Consider the following 20,396-nt stretch of genomic DNA (forward strand, 5'->3'; position numbering starts at 1 on the left):
AAAATGGGAAACTTAATGGAAGACTTCCTGGCTGCCAACTTGCATAAGGATGAGTGAAGAATCTGTGTCTACACACCCATCTTGGGTTATCATCATGCTCATCCAAAAATTGTCTTTCAGAAATACTATCGGCTTTTTGTGAGTCAGTATTTTTCTGCATCTGTCTGCAGTGTCCACAAAGACGCTGCAATACAAGAAGTTTGTCAGCAAAAACCAAAAGCAAAGACTGTCCAGCAACTCTTACACCTCTAGATGGCAGCAATGCTCGTTGAGTATTTAAAAACAAACAAATGAGAAACCAACAGGGAGTTGGAAGAATAATCCGTAATTTTTTATGCTCAATAAGGCTGTGTAGCCCACAAGGAATCAAGCTTTAAAGGAGGCATGATCTTGGCAACACTCAAATCTAAAATTACATTCACCAATGTTTAATTGGCTTACCATTCTTTCCCACAATCAGCCACAACAACTCTCTTTGGAAATGTGCATTTTAAAAATATCAATACAGTTTAATTATAAGGAAGACTAGAGGATCAATAGTGCAGTAAGAAAGCACTTTAGGAGCCAGTTCAGAGGAAGAAAGTAGTTAGGAATGGCTAGCTGGGAAGACACATATTCTTCAGCTGCAGACAGTGAAGTTATAGCCAAAAGTATAAATGTTTTCTTGAACATACAAAACTGTAGTATGTATAGCAAGCTTCTTCCATAAGCCACACAGTTCACCAAAGGTTTTCAATACCATTACTGGATCTAAGGCAGCTTCTTGTGGAAGCCACATGAATGAGTCATGCTCTGCACGTTTTTATTCCTGTTTGCTTTACAAATGAATTTGTTGTTCTTTCATATAAGACCACAACTCTCTCACGTCAACAGATGCTACTCCAAAGGCTAATGCCCCGAGTTCTTGGAACTCAGCCAAGACAAAGGACAATCATCTTTTCTTCTATATCAAAGTACTGGCCTTTTAAAAAAGCTTTTCCTTTGAATAATACCAAGTTCCTTGTTTAGAGACCATCTGCTAGTTCCTACAAAACTACAGAGGATTCAGATAATGGGGGAAGAGAGGATTCAGATAATGACATATTTGCCTGGAAAATATCAAGAGATCGCTGTCCATATGCAGGAATTCAGAACAAATATGTGAGCCTAACTATAATAATAATTCAATTAAGTATATATAGTAGCTAGTTGATGGAAAACATCATCTGGAAGTATTGCTCTGAAGAGTTGCTCACTGAGAATGACATCTTTTCTTTTTTTAAGTTGTTCCAATAGCTTTCCAGTGTCTGTCTACTCCTATGCATCAGACACAGGACAATATGCAGATTTTACCAGGAATATATGTGTCCCATACAACAAAAGCACCGAGTGGTGTGTAGGCTATCCAAGTATCGGAAGAAAGGAACCAGATGTGTGGCTTAGAAGTTAGAAGTAGAAAGTTTTACATCTGAAATTGCATCTGCCTATCAGAGGAGAAGCACAGGTTAATAGAGTCAGGTACAAAAGCACTCTTTGGAATAGGACACAAGAGGGATACAGTCTTCTTTCTAATTTATCAGTTATACATATGGGATAACTTAGATAATCAGCCAGTTATGCATTAGATCTAGAAATAAGAAAACATTGACAATTATCACATTCAAAATGAGCAAACACTGTACAGCCAAACAACAGAGAGGAATGAGAACCACTAGGACATTTGGTACCAGACAGACATGCACAGTTGTGAGAAATAGATGACATCTCAAATGAATTCACTGGTACGGACAAGAGTGAAAGCAAACCCAATGAGCAATCAGCCAGCCTCAAGATGCAGTGAGCCAAACAAGACAACTCTGATGCATGCTGTTTGAAACACAACCTCAGGCAATAAGCTTCCTGCTTTCACAACCATTACATTAACTTCAGGATTTAAAATATGTAGGAAGGAAATAGCAAACTGGTAGACTAGACAGATAGACTGGGTAGTATCTTTTGCCCTGTTTCTAAAGTAAACCATTGGAATGAAATGTTAATTTCTCCCTCCTTTCCTCCACTACTTACTTAAATAAATAAATAAATAAATAAGAAAGAAAGAACCTCTCATCTTCTCAACAATGTAAAGATCCCATTCCTATAGAGAAGCTGCAAACCAAGAGTACTTCCTGGAAACAGGACACTCCTCTTACAGCAGCCTTCAAATTTTGCTCCAATATATTAAAAATATTCCACAATACCACTACTGTGCTTTCAGTAAGAAAAGAAGCAGATGTCTGCATGTAAAAGTCAACTCACTCTGGTATACTTAAAAACAAAAGCACTTCCATCTACCTCCATGTTCCCCAGACATTATCTACTAGTCCCAAACACATTAATAAATAAGGCATGTGAACCTCTGTATATTCCTGTTTAGGCTAGAATAAAAATAAGTGTTTCCACTTGCCAGATTTTGTTTATTGTGGCTCCTGTCATATCCATATTACAGTAACATTAGAAATAGCTTGTAAGATGCATAGCTATGTGCAAGTTTCATGTGCACACAACCTCCCCAGATAAGACTATTGAAATGCATGTCTTCATGGCGCTATTGACTTTGTAAGAGTCTACACAATAATGTTTTTGTTTTGTTTTAAAGTGTGTAAGAAGCAGGCCTACAGTGTTCAAAATCCTATGCTTCCCCTATTGTAGATAGCTGGCAAAAACAGTCTCTGAACCAGAACTAACTTCACCCAACAGCCAAGACTTGCTTGTCCTGGAAGCAACAAGGAAAAACCAGTGGCTTCGTTCAATATTGTTGCCCCTTTCAAAGAGCACCTAATACCACCAGCTTCAACCAAGTGAAGAGGATCGCCAGGAATGAACTATGCCTTAAGAACTTCCTAAGAACTTCTCTTTATTTATTACAGGGGTGGAAAACCTGCAGCCTTCTAGATGTTGGACTCCAACTGCCATCACTCCCAGCATACACAGCTAATAGTCAAGAATGATGGGAGTTGGAGTCCAACAACATCTGGTGGGTTGCAGGTTCCTTACCCTGCTTTATTAAACTGAAATGTTAATTTGTATAGTAATGTCTCAAAGGTCTATATTGTCATCTAGCCATTTCATTTTCAAATAGTTTTATAAATATTTTATAAAAATCTATCTTTTCAATATATATTTTTTAACAAAATCATTTCCTGCATCTCAGCCTCACTACAGCTCTATTCTGATACCCATAGCTTTCAACATATTTTGACAGACTAAGATGTTCAAGTTGATACAATTTGGAGAGCTAGTCGTTTCCATTATCTAGTTTCCATTTTTCCACCCAACACTTCACATCAAATAACTGAATACAAAAGAAAGGAAATCTGGCTATTTCCTTCCTCATCTTTGTCAACATTAACTAATATATCCCTGCTCTCAAAATGTCTGTTTTTCACCTATGTTTCCATGGAATCTGCTATAGGTTTTTTTAAATGGTTTGGTTGATTTCATCTGTTTTATTGATACATTTATTATGTACAGAGCTTTCTCATAAAGCAGTCTATATGTTTAAAAAAAAACAGAAAGGAAAAGAAGCACTATTCATTTCCTGTTGAGCAATACTCTATCTAGAATGAGTATTTCCAAGTGGGGAGCAATGGTCTGCTGTATATGTTTACCTGACACTTTGTGGGGATAAGGAGATATAAAGAACAATGAAGCAAAGGGGCTAAAATATTATTAGCTCTGATAAATGGTAATTGGAAAAGTCCAGGAACAATAAATACTCAGCACTGCCAAGATCATAGAATTACAAATAAAGGAGCTTCCTAGTGAAAACCTCTATCACAAAGAAGGACAATTCACTCAACCTAACACAGATCAATTCATGTGAGTCAGATGGCTCCCTCAGAGCTAGAATATTGTGGCACAATAATTGCTTTCACTGCAACAACTGTTTACTTACAAAGACTAGCCCTATTGAATCTTTTCACTATCCTTGAAGTACTGAAGTTGTCAAGTACAGAAAACAACTGCAGTAAACAACATCCTTCATCTTCGAAAATGAATCATAGAACTGTAGAGTTGGAAGGGACCCAACCGAGGGTCCTCTAGTCCAACTGCCTGCAGTGCAGGAATCTCAACCCGTGGCCCCCCATCCAATCTGAAACCATCCCGGAGCATCATGTCTATCTTTGTAACACTTTTAACTTTGCTCTAAGTCTCCCTCCCCCTCAACAAGAATACCACCTTTCCCATCACCGAAGGTCTCCAAGTTAAGAGTTCCCAAAGCATCATGATGCCATTTACCTGGTGTGATCGGATGGGCACGCTGTTTACCAGACCCTCTGTGTCGGAGGGGGTCTTCCGTGGAGCCTGCTTAACTGGAGACACCAAGCTCTCAGAGGTACTGCAGCTGACGAGGTGGCAGAGCAGAGTTTGCAGGACAATGTTCAAGAGGCAAACAAAAAAACAAAACAAAAACAAAGGCAAGTGATGGCAAGATGACGTGGCAACGTATGCCAAAGTAAAAGGTGAACTCGGTGAACAACACAACATACATCCTCTCCCTAGTGCTGGCTCAGTACCATCACTCCTAAACCTTCTCTTCTTGGGATGGAAGCCTTGGGATGGAAGAAAGCAACCCCAATAGAGGCCAGCAGCTTCCACAAGAACCAGTTTCTTACTAACAGGGTCACACGGGCGACTCTGCCTCAGGATCTAGGGAAGTAGTTCCTTGTTGTCTCTGCCCAAGACATCAGAATTCACTTACACATAAGTGTACAGTTGAAGATGGATTCCTTTCTAACTAGGCGGAAAATTGTTGTTTTTCTAGTGACTGCACCCTATCTTGCAAGTGCCACAACAGAACAGGCGCTCAGCAATGACATGTCCTCAAATGGTTATGGCACTCTCTCCCCAAGGAGGCTTGACTGGTGACCACTGTATTATATTTTAGCTGTCCAGTTAAGACATTTGCATTCTCTCAGGCATATTAACAATTTGTATTTTCAGTGTTGAAGGGATGCAGTATTTTAGGTCACTAGAACTGAAATTTTACACTGCTGTTTTAGATTTAAATTTCTCCTGTTTGTTTTGTTTTGTTTTGTTTTACTGTATATTTTATTTCTGTTGGCTCTTTTAATGTGCATTACAAACCACTCTGGAATAAATATTATTAAGGGCAGTATACAAATGCCTTAAACAATGTCTTCACAGTAGCTGAAGTCAAGGAATAAATCTTGACCACCAAATTTTTCAGTCCAATCATTTTAGTAAATGGAATGCCTGCAGCAAAGAAAGCATCCATCGACTGGAACAGTGTCTGTTAATATACTGATACTACTATGTACAAAGCTTCGGAAACTTGGGGAACGTCTATTTAGGAAGGGCTTGGGGTACTGATATGTCAGCTATGTCCTTGAACTGATGCACTCTCACTTCTGCTTAAAAACCAACTAGGAATCATTTCAAAATCAATTAAACTGAACATTGACTAAGCATCTCAATAATTCCTAACACGCATGCTCACAGACACCTGAGGACCAAACAATACTGTTATGTATCTGTATGTAAGTTGGTACAAGGTCTATTCTAGATGAGTGGCTGATACCGAAGATGTGGGAGCACAACATGTGTTGTGTTCCACCAACAAGCAGGGAATAATTTGGAGAGGGAAGAAATCACTGGGCAGGAAACGAGTTAAGCTTTCTTCCTCTTTCCTCTAAGAATGGCTTGTCCTGTTTAAAAAGCAGCCATTGGGGCAATGTGTATAGGACCTAACTTGGTCTAGGAGGAATACTCACCACCCTTTCTCTCAATCATTTTGTTTTCTTTACGCAACACACACACACACACACACACACACACACAGCGTATACAGGCAGACATGGATCATGACAATATGACAATGACATTAAGCAGAATGCAGTTCCCTGCAAACCATTACTTTCTCTTATCCAACAGAAATATTTAAACATTAAAAAAAGCAGACACGAGATATGCAGCAGTACATAGGGAAATATAGTACTGAGGGGGGAAAGGCATTTCAGTACCAGTAAATGGGCTTCCATTCTTACTGGGATTGAATCACAGCATACAAGGTGGCCAAGGGACTAATAAAATGTCTGGAGTATATCCCAAGAATTCATGCAACCTGGATCTAAAAATAACACTGAATTAAAGGTCTTTGCATGGAAAATTCAGTTATTTACTGAATGATTTTCTCCTCTCACAGTCTACAGAGTCCAGATCCCCCACACTCATTCATGCACATAAGCTTGCTGGCAAGAGATGGAATACTGATTCTGAAGGTAATGAGCATTGCCGTCACAATTGAGGAAATGAGACAACAAAACTCAAGCAGTAGATGAGATGTGCTGCCCCTTCACCAACAGTCTACAAAACAGAATTTCAGCACAAGTGATGGAGATATGTTAGCCGGGTAGTCAGCAAAGGAAACAGAAATGTGTACACGCACACACACGAAGTACCAAAGAGCAACCACCAATGTGATTAGTTACCATGGTATATAGTGGGACCGGAAGAGGAGACCCAGCCCTGTTACATTCCCAATCTTGCGTCTATATCAGGATCTCTGTAAGCAGAGGAAGGTAAGAGCAGGATCCGATCCCAGCACACCAAAGCAGGAAGGAAAAAACCAAAATGTCAGAATAAGAACAGAAGTTGTGACACTGCCATGCAAGGGTTTCCACCACCACCCAAATCAATCCATTATAATGCTGGTGTTAGTTTCATCTAGAAATTAGACCCCTGCAAAATTATGTGGCCCTGCTCAGCAATTACAGCACAAACACACCCTGCCACTTAGTAATCAGTAGGAACAAAGAGCTGGTATAGTCAGTGAAAGCAACGTTATCCATTTCTACATTGCTGGGGGTTGATTTTAGTTGTAGAAGACAATGCAAACATATTACTGTTCCAAATCCAGCACCTTTAAGTAGCTTTCAGCAATAACACACTGGACAGGGAGTTAAATACCCATATTGGGCTTTGGGATCCTTTAGTGCAGATCAGTGTAAGCTGCCTTTAAGTGGTTACTGAAAGAGCACATGCAGAAAGGAAACTGTGCTTTCCACACTGAACTCTGAGCTTACAATGCACATTTCACTGCACTTGCTCAATCTTACCACTGACTCCTACTGCAACCCTTCTCTAAAATCTCCAGCTGAAAATAAGGTATAGTGGGATCAGTTGCCAATTAAACACACCCATCAGAAACTAGACTTTTGAAGGCTTTGTTCATAGCATTCACTGGATCTACAAAAAGCAGGAAAGAGTTGGGCAGTGGAATGACAATCCCCACAGAACACGTGTGCTCAGGTTTTTGTGTACAGAGGCTGCATTTCTGTTGGAGTTAAGTGGTAAAGCAAACAAGATAAAAGTCCCACCACCACCACCTCAAAGGAACCCACCAACAAAACATTTCGTGGCATTCTAAAAGCTCTGGATTAAAGCTCTAGATTCTACCCTGAAAATACTTTCCAACAGAAGTTATTCAGTGCAAATTAAAAAGGTACCTTAAGTGCAAAAAAAGGAAAAAGGGGGGAAAAAGGAAGTCATGCAGATGGTGAAGCCAGTGAAGATAGTAGAGGAACTGTTTTCCCAAAGCTAGGTTTGGAAACCTCTGGCAAGCAGACTGTTGTAAAAGGAGCCACATTCCAAACTCATAAATAGAGTTGTACAATCCAAGATGTAGAGAGTTGTCCAGCCTTTATCTTGCACTTCATCCTGAGCTGCAAGAGCCCCTTTATTTTTGGAAGACAAGAGTGTAGGGCTGCCGGTCTGGACAGCTTTATGATGCACGCTTCCCTTCCAACATGTATAAGGATATCTAGTAGGACTTATACACCCTGAAAGGTGTATGCACAATGAAGTCAACAACTAATAGTTTGGGACTAGAGGAATGTGTCCCAGTGGCCACAGTCTATTTAGTACTATGAACAAAACATGTATGATTGATTCCTGTTGCAGGTTCAGCTACCCCGGCCTTAATAAAAAAACAACAACACCTAAATAAATGAACAAGGGGAGCATCTTACCCAGAGTAATGATTTTTAGAGTTCTTCTTTCTGCATGCGACACACACAACAAGAACGATGAGCAAAACTAAGCCCAGAATTCCACCAATGGATGCCCCCGCTACTAGAGTAATGGGAAACACAGGCAAGTTACCTGAGGAGAGAAGAAAAGTTTCAGTCCAGTCTGCTTAGCTTTTACATTTATCAATATATCATTGGCATTGGCTTTTATATGCATAGGTTAAGGGTGCATCTGTCTCAGTAATGGCATGTTCCTTGGTCTTTTTTATATCCCTAACCTCAAGTAAAACTCATGAGCATGATCTGTGGTGTTAGGTTCATTAGATTTCAATAGCATTTTTACAGCATACCTAGTATAATTAATCTCTCATTTAGCCCATCAGTAGCCCCATGGGAAAGATGAGGTTGAACAATAAGTGGACTTCCCCTGAAGGCCAATTTTCACTACAAAAGTTTGTAGTCTGCTATGCATACCAGTATACAAAACACAGAAACCTCCTGCTGAGTGTAAAAGGCATCTACATAAGAGCCAACGCTTTAAAATGCTCAGAAGAGCCAATCAGGAAATAATTGACCCCTGCTTCCAAGCATTTTCATGAAGAACTTGCCATGTTTTAGATGCACACCCATCACATTTGAGAAGCTGCCTCAACACCACAATCAAGAGTCAGTTCACACATTAATCACAATAATCATAAACTAGTAACTGTTGCCTCTTGGCAAGATTGCACTTGTATTGTATTGTATTGTATTGTATTGTATTGTATTGTATTGTATTGTAGCAAAGTGATACAACTATACTAAGACTCAGGATTCACAGAAGTACAAAAGCGAACTTGGCACATCTAAGAAACATACATATACATATATACTCATGCCTAACTATGGAAAAGAGCCACTGCTGAGAACACCTTATTCTCTAGCTGTGAACGCCATTTGTTTAAAACAAGTTATTTTAGCAGTCTATTGAACTTTTTCATTCTGAAATCCACCCAGATCTAGTCTATTTCAAATCACTCTTTAGTTATACCCTTGGGCTACATTATCTCTTCTATCTCTATCTACAAACAACTTCAACTGTAAAATAAGCATACAGTAGCTGACTTAATCCTATCAATAGACTACAATATAAACCATTTTTTTCTTATAAATTTGTAGCACCTTCCAAACTGTTTACCAGACAGCTATGGCTGGCTCTAAGAAGCAAATTAACACCGTAATTCCAAAACCTAACTACATACAGGATTTTTAGTTCTTTTAAAACAGTTCAATTTCTTCACAGAAACACTCTGAATAAAATACAAGTTGTGCAAGAACAGCCAAAATAATACCCCTTTAAGTAATGGGTTTTTGTAGAGTGATTTAATCAACTATTTCACAAATGCATTCTATCAACCATCATTACTAGTACTTTTGTATCCAGAGACGGCAGTACCTTTTTCCACAACTCTGACTTTGATTTCACTAGGTGTGACAACTATATCTGGAGGGTTCTTGACATCGCAGATGAAAGTGCCATTGTCCCGGAATTGCATGTTGGATATACTGATAGATGCATCTTTCTTGTTAAGGTCACCCGCCCAGCTGCTTCTGTCCTTAAATTGTGTATCCTTCCCAGGATATGATTTGCCATGGGAATAATAGAAGAACTGTAATCGGGAACACAAAACAGGATACAGTGTTAAAATCCTAGTTTTCCCCACAAAGGGAGGTCTGGGAGTAGATACAATTGCTCAGAGTGAGACCTTATTCTGACTCACTCGCCCCAATTTCCAGCTGCTGTTACAGGATCACTATTGGACCTCTTATTGCCATCACCTCATACACCTTTAAACTAGACATAGCCTGCTAACAAAACAGGAACCCATGGTGAAGTGTGGGTAGGTGGCTAACAAATGTGTCACTAGTTCAAAACAACCCCTCACCTTAATAAGACTTTTACCACTGAAGTATTGTGGAGCAAGCACAGAAGGACAACTATCCATGATACCAAACATAATAGGATCAACTGGCATTCCGAGGCGGCCTAAATATGTACTCTTACCAGCGAAAAAAGTGAGCAGGAGCAGACAGGTATGAAATAGCATTGTCGCAGGCTCTTGTTCAATTCTCATCTTACTTCAATCATCATCTCTTACCGACACAGAAGTAGTTGATCCCTCTGGTTGAAAGCTCCAGGTAACAGTAGCGGCACTGCTGATCACCTCTGAGGATGAAAAGCTGCACGGAAGCTTCGTTTCTGTCCCATTCTCCACAGAGAGTTCTGCTGGTGTGTATACTTCCACAGCTGAAACCTGGGCTGTCAAAAACACCACAAAAATCAGGATGCAGGACCCATTGTAAGCAATGCAGAATGAAATGATAGCATTACACAAGAGAGCTTCATGAAGAGCTACATTAGAAATCTTATAGCCCAGAATAAAAGCCCCATCAAATATCTGTTGAATCGCACTTAGTCCATTTGCTCTGGAAACATCCCGCATTATTTCTGCTTTTGTGTGAGATCGGTCACCGTATAAACTTCATCCTGAATGCAATGCATACCCTCTGAACTTGATCACTGAATATTTACCCAATTGTTGAGTGTGGCTAAGCTGTGACACTCCAAAAGTTGCTAGACTATAGCTCCCACCCTACCTGACCACTGGTGATGCTGGCTGAGGCGGATGGAAACTTTAACCCAGACACATCTGGAAGGCCACAGTGCAGCCTGCCTGCCTGTCCTGAAGCATATATTTAATTTGCTGCCAACATTGTTCTCAAATGCTTTCTTTCTGCCTTCACTGAAAAGTCTAATATGTCCTTAAGAGTTTCTACAGCTCACAAAAGTGGGATGGTTTTGTATTAATCCTGGCAGGAGCACATTGACAGCAGCTGTTTCATGGCCAGAGACAAGGTTATTTCATATGCTGCACTATCAATGCTGTCCTTCATAGGCTGTGCTAAAGATTCCTGATTCCTGACAGTCCAATTCTGTTTTAACGCAAAAACGCATAAAAAAATTAAACAGGCAAATGTGTTTACTGAATGGACAGAAGAGAAAGGGAATCCTTGGGAAGGCTTCTGTGTGCTACATAGTTTGTCAGGGCTCCCTGTGAATTTTAAAAAAGTACCTCAAGACTTACAACTTGTGAAAAGCCATTCAGCTGTTTGTTGGGAACAAGAATGAAAATTGGGAGCTTTCCCAAGCTCAACCCACACCAGGTGTAGCTAGCAAGCAAGCAAACCAGCAGGGATTGATGAAACAGGAAACAGAACGTTCTCGCAATGGGGAAATGCCTTGGCACTTCCACATTCACTGCACTGCCTTCACGTCCAGCATGCGGTAGAACAGAGCAGAATACCACTTAGGCAGGACACTCACCATTACACCATTGTGCAAGCAATGTCTCCCACCTCACTGCTGCTGTGCTACGACACTCAGACTTAAATGCTTAAATGTGCTTAAGAAAACCCACTCACGTTTCTATGATGCAAGTAATCAAGATTTATAGAAGCCTGCATTTATAGAAACATGCCATGATATTATAGGCTTTCACCTACAAAGCCTTGTGTGGCTCAGGACTCCAATACCTTAAGGACCACCTCTTCCACACAAGCCAACCCACACCTCACATTCAGCATCTGAAGCCTTTCTCTATTTTCCCCAACTCAAAGAAGATGTGGAGGGTGGCAACATAGGAACAAGCCTTCTCAGTGGTGGCTCCATTTCTGGAATGCTCTTCCTAGGAATGCATTCCTAGCACCATCACTGTGTGTTTTAAGAGACCAGGCAAAAACATGATTTACCCTTGCTTTTTGCTCTTTATTTGATGGGTACTTCGGTATGTTTGTGCCCTTTTTTTGGATATACTTGGACCTATAGACATCAAGGGAGTTAAATGTGTGTTAAAGGAGCAAAGTGAGATTACATCTGTCTTCACTGCAGCAGTTTTTGAACAGGCCCCTATGTCTGGAAAAGCTCTCCTGGGATGGTGCCTGAGGTGCAGACAGAAGATGACAGACAATATTCAAAACCTCAAAAACAACTCAAATGTGAAATTGCTGGCCTATAAAAATTATGTATGCTATCCCTAAGATCCATCTCCATACCTAAAGAATGGAAAGTGGCCAATTGAATGCCTTTTTTTTTTTTAATGGATCCAGAGAAGATCTGAGAAATTACAGGCAGTTGTTGTACACTAATGCTTGTTCTAATAAAACTGTTAGAAAGCATTATTAAATATAAAATTACAAAAAGTATATAAGAACAAGACTTCTTGAATAATAAGCATGGCTTCTGTAAGGGTGTTTTCTGTGTATTACATAGCTCGTGAGTGGTCCTCATATGGACCACTCAAGCATATGGCAAGCATATGGACAGGAGCGATGTAGTACATGTTGTGTCAGATTTTGAAGGACTCCTGAGTGAGTTTAGCAACCATAAGATAAACAGAAAAGTTCTCTTAGGGATCAGAAGGAGGTTAAAGAAAAAGAATCAGAGAATCAGAATAAATGATCACAATTCAGGAATGAATGAAGTTGGATCTCTCCAAGGATTGGTATTGGGACAGCTGTTTTACACTTATTTGTGAATGACCTGAATTTTGGGGTAAGCAGTGAAGTGGCAAAAGTTGCTAACGTTCAAAGTGGTTAAAACAAAAAGGGATTCTGAGGTCTAAAAAGGTCACTCAAAGCTTGGTGAACGGGCACTAAAATGCCAAATGTGATTCGCTGTAAGCAAATGTAAAGTGATGCACATAGGGGCAACTCATCCTCCCCCCTCCCACCCAAAAATGTCATATGTACACTAATGGGGTCTGAATTGGGTAGGAAGGACCTTAGGTTCATGGTGGATAGCTTGATGAAACCGTCAACCCATTTTGCAACTCTGAAAAATTCCATGTTAACGACGGTTAAGAAATGGTCTGAAAATAAAATTGCCCAAATAACGATGCCATTTAGAAACCTATGGGGCGCCTGCACTTAAATCTTTCACTTACAGTTCTGCTCACCGCAACTCAAAAGAGTGTGGAAAGTTTTAGAAAAGAGCACCAAAACTGACCACGTGGCTGAAATAATTCCCCTACGAGGAAAGGTTAAAACATTTGGGGCTTTTAAGGTAGAAAAGCAACACTAAGAGGGGACATGATAGAGGTCACAAAGCAACCTGTTTTGAAGAAGGATTCTGAGGGTATAGTACAGAGTCCCTGCATCCATGAATTAATGCAAAGACAGTTGCTGATGTCTTTCCACCCCTATAGGCCCAGAAGCATAACTTGGTGTTGGCAAAACCTATCAGGCATTGGAGTCCTTCCACAACACCTGGAGCTCAGCACTCCAGGACCTGCTTTGTCCACAAAAGGAATCCTCTGGTATCTCCAGCAGGAAAAGCCGCCGCTGCTGCTGGAGGGGATGGAAAGCGGTCCTCAGAGCAGCTCCAAGGCAAAGAGCAGTGCAGGCACCCTGCCTAGCCCTCCTGTCCAGACAAGTTCACCTGCTTCTCGGATTTTATGTGTGTGTGTGTGTGTGTGTGTGTGTGTGTGTGTGCATGCGCACACTCACACACACGCCAATATAGCTCCTTGCCAAGAGCACAAGAGACCCTAGGTATGCCTTTGATAGGCCCTGGGAATCCAACAGTCTTTTTCTGTGCATATCCTTCTCAAAATAGCCACAAGTAAGCTGAGAAACAGACTCATGCACCTACATGTCCCCACTGAGTTTACTGGTTGAGCACAACCAGTACTGCTTGTATTCTGTTACAGTGGAACCTCGGTTTTCCAGCATCTCAGAAGCCGAACAATTTGAAACCCGAATGCCAAAAACCCGGAAGTAATTGCTTCCGTTTTCGAATGCGCCTCAGAAACCAAACAGCTTTTGAGGCACGTTTCTCAATTTTTTCAATGGATTTTGCCGACCGCCCATTGATGCTAGATTTTCGAACATTTCGGGACTCGAACAGCCTTCCGGAACAGGTTACGTTTGAAAACTGAAGTTCCACTGTATCACATTTGTCCTTCTCCAAGTTTTGTTATCCAAGAATATTATACAAGGAGAATTCATAACTGCTATTTAATTGCCAAGAGATCCAGACTAAAAGGCTATGGCTGAAAAGAGATACTGTACCATATTAGCCTACCCACATGGTTTGCCATCACAGCAGCTTTCTAAAACAGGAAGCCTTGGGATTGTGGTCCACCAACTAACACAAAGATAATGAAAATGCAGCTGTGCTTAATTTATCAACCATCACTGTAGGGATATCGCGGAGTGGGCAGTGGGGTCCGGAGGGAGCACACTCCCCACCAGCAGACAGCCACAGTCTGCCTGCACGCGTGACCTTGGGGTGCAGGGCAAACTCCCCTTCAGACAAGCCATGGCTGTCGGAACATCGTCCCCTCTGTCTGACCTTTTGCGGTCTCAGTAGTCTGCGGTGCCCTGTCTGTAACCTTTTGTCCCTGAGACCTTTTGTCTCCTTCGTCATACACTGTGCAAGGGGAAAATGACGCTATGGAAACAGGTGCCAAATAACTTTGTACCACCCCACGATCTCGGGACGGAAGATGTGTAAAGGTCACAGCCCAAAATGTATCCGCCTAGCTTGCATATTTGTCTCAATAAAAGGAGGTTCCACAGGACTGGCCAGCAGCTCGCTTCAGCTCACCTGTGCGCAGCTCACCTGATGATCAACCCCCAGTCTTGTGCCTTCCTTCACATCACTACTATGCAGACTAGAGCTCTGCAGGCTCCGAGAAGTTGTAGGATCTCAGACTCAATTTACTCTGCGTAGCTAAGGAACAAGTTAATCTGAAGAATTAAAAGGCTCTTTAAAAACATTCACTTAAAGAGAGCTGATTTGGCCACAAAGAATGAGCTGGAGGGATGCTCAAGACAATCTTCCAGAAGAGGCCTGTCCAAGTTGGACATCGGCCAAGGAAGATTGCAACACAAGACAGCTTCTCCAAAAGCACATATTTGCAAGCGGACAGCTCTCAGCAGTGTAAGCTCGTAAAGAAAATGCATGAAATCCTGAGACAGACTTAATACTGTGGTGATTAGGAAAAGGTGAGAACCAGTTGGCAACACAGCTCCCAACTGAATAATTGATATTTCATTATTACACACGCCAGTTATCCTCACCATAGCATACTAAAGTGGAAAGAAGTCAAACTAATGTATTCTTTTCATAGCATTCACATTTCTTCATTAAAGACTTTAAAACCCTCCTTTGGTTCCTCATTTTGTCTAAAACAGAAACCGCTAAGCTGTCAGACTGCAGCCGACATTGTCAAGAAAAATAGTTGCAGTGTTTCCTTATGTGTTCCTGGAACTATCAAGAATTTGCAAAGTAAGGTGGCTTACAGTATGTTCTTCCATTGGTGAATTATGGGCGACAATCAGTCCTGTTAACCTGGTTTCTAAATGTGATTGTGATCATATTGAGAAGGTCATAAGCCTGCTCCTAAATGAAAACAGAGGAAATATGTGTGTTTAATCCCTGTCCCTCAAAATAAGATAGTAGTTTGAAGTTTGTTTCTGTAGGGAAAAATCACAATATAAATTTTATTTTATTAGATTAACTTGCATCATTCTCCAAAGGAGCCAAGAAATGTTATAAATTCTGTGTAACAACTAGGAAAAGCAGTTCACATTGAAATGAATTATCTTATATAATTAGTTAATGGTTTCCAAATGAATAGATTACCAGCATATGAACTTTTCTAGAAGAGCTGGTTTATGGATAGAAATGAGTCATAACCAGACTTCCTGAAAACATCTACAACTTTTTTAGTCAAAGAACAATTCTTCTGTATTCGATTACATGAAATTATTCTGTACTTGATTACGTAACACAGAATTTACTTCTACTTAAAGGGATGCTAATGAAGCCAACAGGAGAAATCTTGTGGGCTTTCCATAGTTACATCTGATGCATAGTGCTGAGTCTCTCCATAGATTATCCAACATTTGGATTAAATAAGCATCCAGTTTTAATTTTTAAGACTAGACTGTGGAAGCCTTAGATATGGGGGATCAGGAGTTCAGGGCATGGCCCCCTTCTCACTATCACTCCAAAATTAACCCACAGAGTAGAAAATACATACTTGATTAGTAAATGGTGTGCAGAAAAACTGCTCCCCTAATTTCTCCGCTGATCCCACTCAGGTACCACCAGATGTTCTGCAAGGCAGGAGGTATGCTAGACTGCAAAGACTGGGAACAAGCCAGTTTGTATAGGCTCAGAGGTGTTTATAGTAACAGTTGTCCTTTTATGTAAAGAACATATTCTGTCTAAAGTCCCTAGTGTAACATGGTCATGGTTTAATTTTAATCAAATTTTTTCCTTGTTAAAACAGAGTAGCCTGAAAGTTGTCTGCTTTAGAACAACTTGTGGTCAATCTTTTCGCTGCATCAAAAAGTGTTGTATCTATATGTAAAATGTTAATTGAGATGAAATTTGGCCATCTTATGGCTACAAAAATCCCATGCGAAGCAGATCTTCAAATAGAAATGCCTAATGAAAAATGGAACGAGCTTTGGGAGGGCAGGGGAAACCTCTGAGACCAGTCTTAGCTCAGTTGAGAGAAATATAATTGAAGCTCCTACCTAGGTGGTATCTTTCTCCTTTGCAAATATCCTATATGATACCAGGTGTACCACCTCCCTGTTGAAGGAGATATGGGGAGACTGGCTCCTTCATACATCTGTGGTGGTTTTGCAAGCTGTTCGATCCTTTGAGACCTCAATTTTTAAAGAACTTTGTTTAATAAATAAAATCGAGTTAGAATCTTCTCCTCAGCTTCCTTTGGTTGCAATAATGGATGTGTCTACTCCGCCAATTCCTCATAGAGTACTTTTAAAAATTTCTCCTTGCAGCGGCATGTATGGATATTGAGAAGAAGTATAGCAAGATCTAAAATCTACTAGGCTGATGGAAGTCAAGTTTACAACATGTAAGACTTCATATATATTAAATGTGAACTTTTGGTAATACAATACATACTTTCATACAAGACACCTAAAACTGTAATAAAATGATCATATGCACATAAGCTACTAGCATATCAATTTAAAAGTTGTTGTTTCTTTTTACTATGGGGACACTGAAGAAAATTATTTACTTTTTAGAATCTATGTTTAGAATTTCCATTAAGTCAGAACAGCAATTCAAATGATAATAACTGGACAAATTCTCAAGTTGCTATTAAAATAATAAATTGCAAAAATAAATAAATAAATAAATAATCTGTTTAGAAGATCCAATGGCAGCTGGTGCCCACTTGGCCTGGTAGTGCTAAGAGGCCACAGGTCATGGCCAAGTTGTCCTAGTTTTCTCCCTATCCTACTCCCTTGCAAACATACTGTTGACACCTAAGCTTTGCTTTTTATTATTTATTTATTTATTTATTTAGTCCCAACTGTTTGGTACCAAAGTTTGGTACCAAAGGAATCTCTGCTGCCAGAGGAGGAGACTGATGGAATAAACGTTTGTGTGGCTTCCACCTGTCCTGGTTCTCTCCCTATCCTCCTCCTTTGCAAAGAAACAGTGGACACTCAAACACTGTAGTCTTATTAATACATAGCCCCTAAGTGTCTTACCTTGGTTCAGAAGGGGCCCTTGCTGTCACAATTTCTAGTGTGCATCCATGCCATGATTAGTGTACATAACATAGAAGTAATAAGAAGCAATATGTAAATAACTGCAGCCTGAATTTGTTAGTCTTAAAGGTGCCACCCTGGACTCTTAAACATGAACCTCATATATTTCCAGGCCTTATGGAGAATTATTATTCCTCTGCCCCCTGCAGCTCAGAGATGAAATATTTCCAGACTTCTAAAAACTGAAGGTTTATCCAAACTGAAACAAACTTCTACTCTTCCACATCTCAGTTTATTTCTTGATTTGGTGTACGGTGGTATCTCGGTTGTCGAACATAATCCATTCCAGAAGACCTTTAAACTTCCGAAATGTTCGACAACTAAGGCGCAATGGGTGGTTGGCAAATTCCATTCAGAAAGCGGAGAAACATGCCTTGGAAGCCATTTCACTTCCGAGGCACGTTCGAAAGCGGAAGCATTCACTTCCGGGTTTTTGAAACATTTGGCTTCGGAAACGTTCGACAACTGAGGTACCACTGTATTTCCAAACAGAGACCAGGTCCCCCCACCCCCCCGCAAACACACAAACATCCTACTTGAGATGAAAGTATCTGACATGGCTAAGAAGCAGTTTGTGTCAGAGGTTGTGCTGTGCAAAGGCCTTGACACAATCTTGCAGTAGCGTACGCTTGGCAGAATCCCAGACTGCATTCCGTGGCCAAACACCTGAATATGTTCTGTATGTTGCAGCATTTAAAAGCACCTTTCCAACAGCAAGCAAGCCCTAAGTATACTGCTTGTTTTGTAATCCTGTCCAATGCAGAAGCTGTGCTTATATTTCCACCCTTGAATCTTGGATCCAACAGATTTGCAGCAGTGTGTATTGGAGGTAACAAAATTACACTGCTCTGTGCTTTCTCCCACTCCCAGTCCTTTGAAGACTGGTCAAGAAGTCAGATCCACCAACCATGCCAACAAATTAAAGGCCACAAGCAAAGAAGGCATTCAATCCTCCTTCCTTCTCTTGAGGCAACAGCAGTGCCTTCCAAGACGCAGAAATTCATCTTGCTCTTTCACTTGAGTATTGTACTCTCAATGTACAGGACTTGCCTCCATATACAGGAATTGTAACAATCTGAAACTGTACCTAGTCTTGCATAAAAGTCTTTCTGCTATGCAGCTTCAGAAATTATTTTGGGGGATCAATTATATGAACAGCTTGTCTCAAACATTTGTTCATCATTCTAAAAGAAAGTGTTTTATAAACAAACAAACAATACGATACAATCCAACGGGGAAACAGGGAAAAAGCATCCCCCCCCCCTAAATTTTCCAGTTCTTTTCTTTCTTGGCCTTCACATCTCTACCTCTGCTTTTTCATTTCTACATCTTTTTCCAAGAAAGTGGAATAAAATGCTGGGAAATTAAGTGGATTATGACCTAGGGGAACAGGGTTAAAAATCACCATTCAGCCGTGAAGCTCACCATGTGACCTTGGGCCAGTTACCATCTCTCAGCCTAACCTACCTCACATCGGAGACGTCTTGGAATACACATACCTATGTCCAGCCTACTGTCCATGATTTTGAATGGGAGGAGGGAAAGATTTGGAATCATGAAAAAGCCTAAAAGAATAAAGAATCTGGGACACAACCAGAATATTCAGCAAATCCAGCGTGGCTGCCTGCTAGAACAGGCTTGCCTGGGATGGAGTGTGCAGGCAGGTTGTAACCCATGCTCCCATATTACATGTAGGCTCTGCACACTGCATTCTCATCTGAACCATCCCCTGCAGCTTTCTGTAATAGCATTTTAAATTTGCCAAAGTGTTTTATATTCTTTTATCCTCACATCAACCCTGTAAAGTAGGTCACAGTACAATTTTAGCAGAACAGCAAACAAAACAGCACTGCCATCTTGAAGGCTAAAAATTGTATTATGGCATAAGCTTTCGTGGGCTAGAGTCCACTTAATTGGATGCATCATTCTTTGTAATACATTAAGTTTATGCAATAATCAAGGCTGGGTTAAAGTGGTTGTGAGCTTGATGCTCACAATTTCCAAAACAGGGGCCTCTTCTCCTAGAAAGGAACACCTGATATTACAAAATAAGACTCATGCTATCTTCTAACAAATTTATTTATGGCATACGGTTTTGTGGAGTACAAAAAAATGCCCTGAGCATGTGCAGTATTACAACCCTCAGCAAAACGTAACAAAAACATTTTGTATAACCCGATAAGCAGAAAGCAAAGATAGAGACCTATGACCACAACTTCCTCCCCGCAGTAGGCAAACAAACTTGCAGAAAGTATCTGGGTGGGACTGGAGGAGATGCACAGACCGCGACCTCCTCCGAACTTTCTAGAAGCCTTGGTGAGCAAACAAGCTTGCAGAAGAGGGGTTTTTAACACTGCAATCCTAACCTTCTCTACTTACAACCAAGACCTATTGAATGCAGTGGGGTACTTCCATGTAAGTGGAGTTTGGATTGCACCTTTAAGAAGGCAGTGAAAGCTGAGTTGAACAAATGAGACGTCTCCTTCAAACTTTCTGACAGAAATCTCATGGGCTTATTAAATAGAAATGCAGATGGGACATTAAGCAAGAATAATAATAATAATAATAATAGTAATAATAATAATAATTTATTATTTATACCCCGCCCATCTGGCTGGGCTTCCCCAGCCACTCTGGGCAGCTTCCAAAAAAAATAAAAATAAAACACTGCAATACATCAAACATTAAAAGCTTCCCTAAACAGGGCTGCCTTCAGATATCTTCTAAAAGTCTGGTAGTTGTTGT

General features: G+C 40.5%; 1 protein-coding gene across 3 annotated transcripts in view; it reads right to left on the reverse strand.

Annotated features, from left to right (window-relative positions):
- MPZL1 (myelin protein zero like 1) overlaps positions 1 to 20,396 on the reverse strand; it is a 73,079-nt gene that overhangs the window by 8,540 nt on the left and 44,143 nt on the right. For 2 of the 3 annotated variants that reach the window (XM_077927243.1, XM_028726819.2), the window contains 4 exons: positions 10,148 to 10,308; positions 9,445 to 9,658; positions 8,010 to 8,142; positions 4,258 to 4,363 (listed from right to left, as the gene is read on the reverse strand). In XM_077927243.1, the coding sequence (XP_077783369.1) occupies positions 4,258 to 4,363; positions 8,010 to 8,142; positions 9,445 to 9,658; positions 10,148 to 10,308 (614 nt within the window). Of the gene's footprint in view, positions 1 to 4,257; positions 4,364 to 6,470; positions 6,545 to 8,009; positions 8,143 to 9,444; positions 9,659 to 10,147; positions 10,309 to 20,396 lie in introns of all 3 variants that reach the window. The other variant, XM_077927242.1, reaches the window with a different exon arrangement.

This window comes from Podarcis muralis, chromosome 4 (assembly GCF_964188315.1).
Source record: "Podarcis muralis chromosome 4, rPodMur119.hap1.1, whole genome shotgun sequence".
Classification (NCBI taxonomy): domain Eukaryota; kingdom Metazoa; phylum Chordata; class Lepidosauria; order Squamata; family Lacertidae; genus Podarcis; species Podarcis muralis.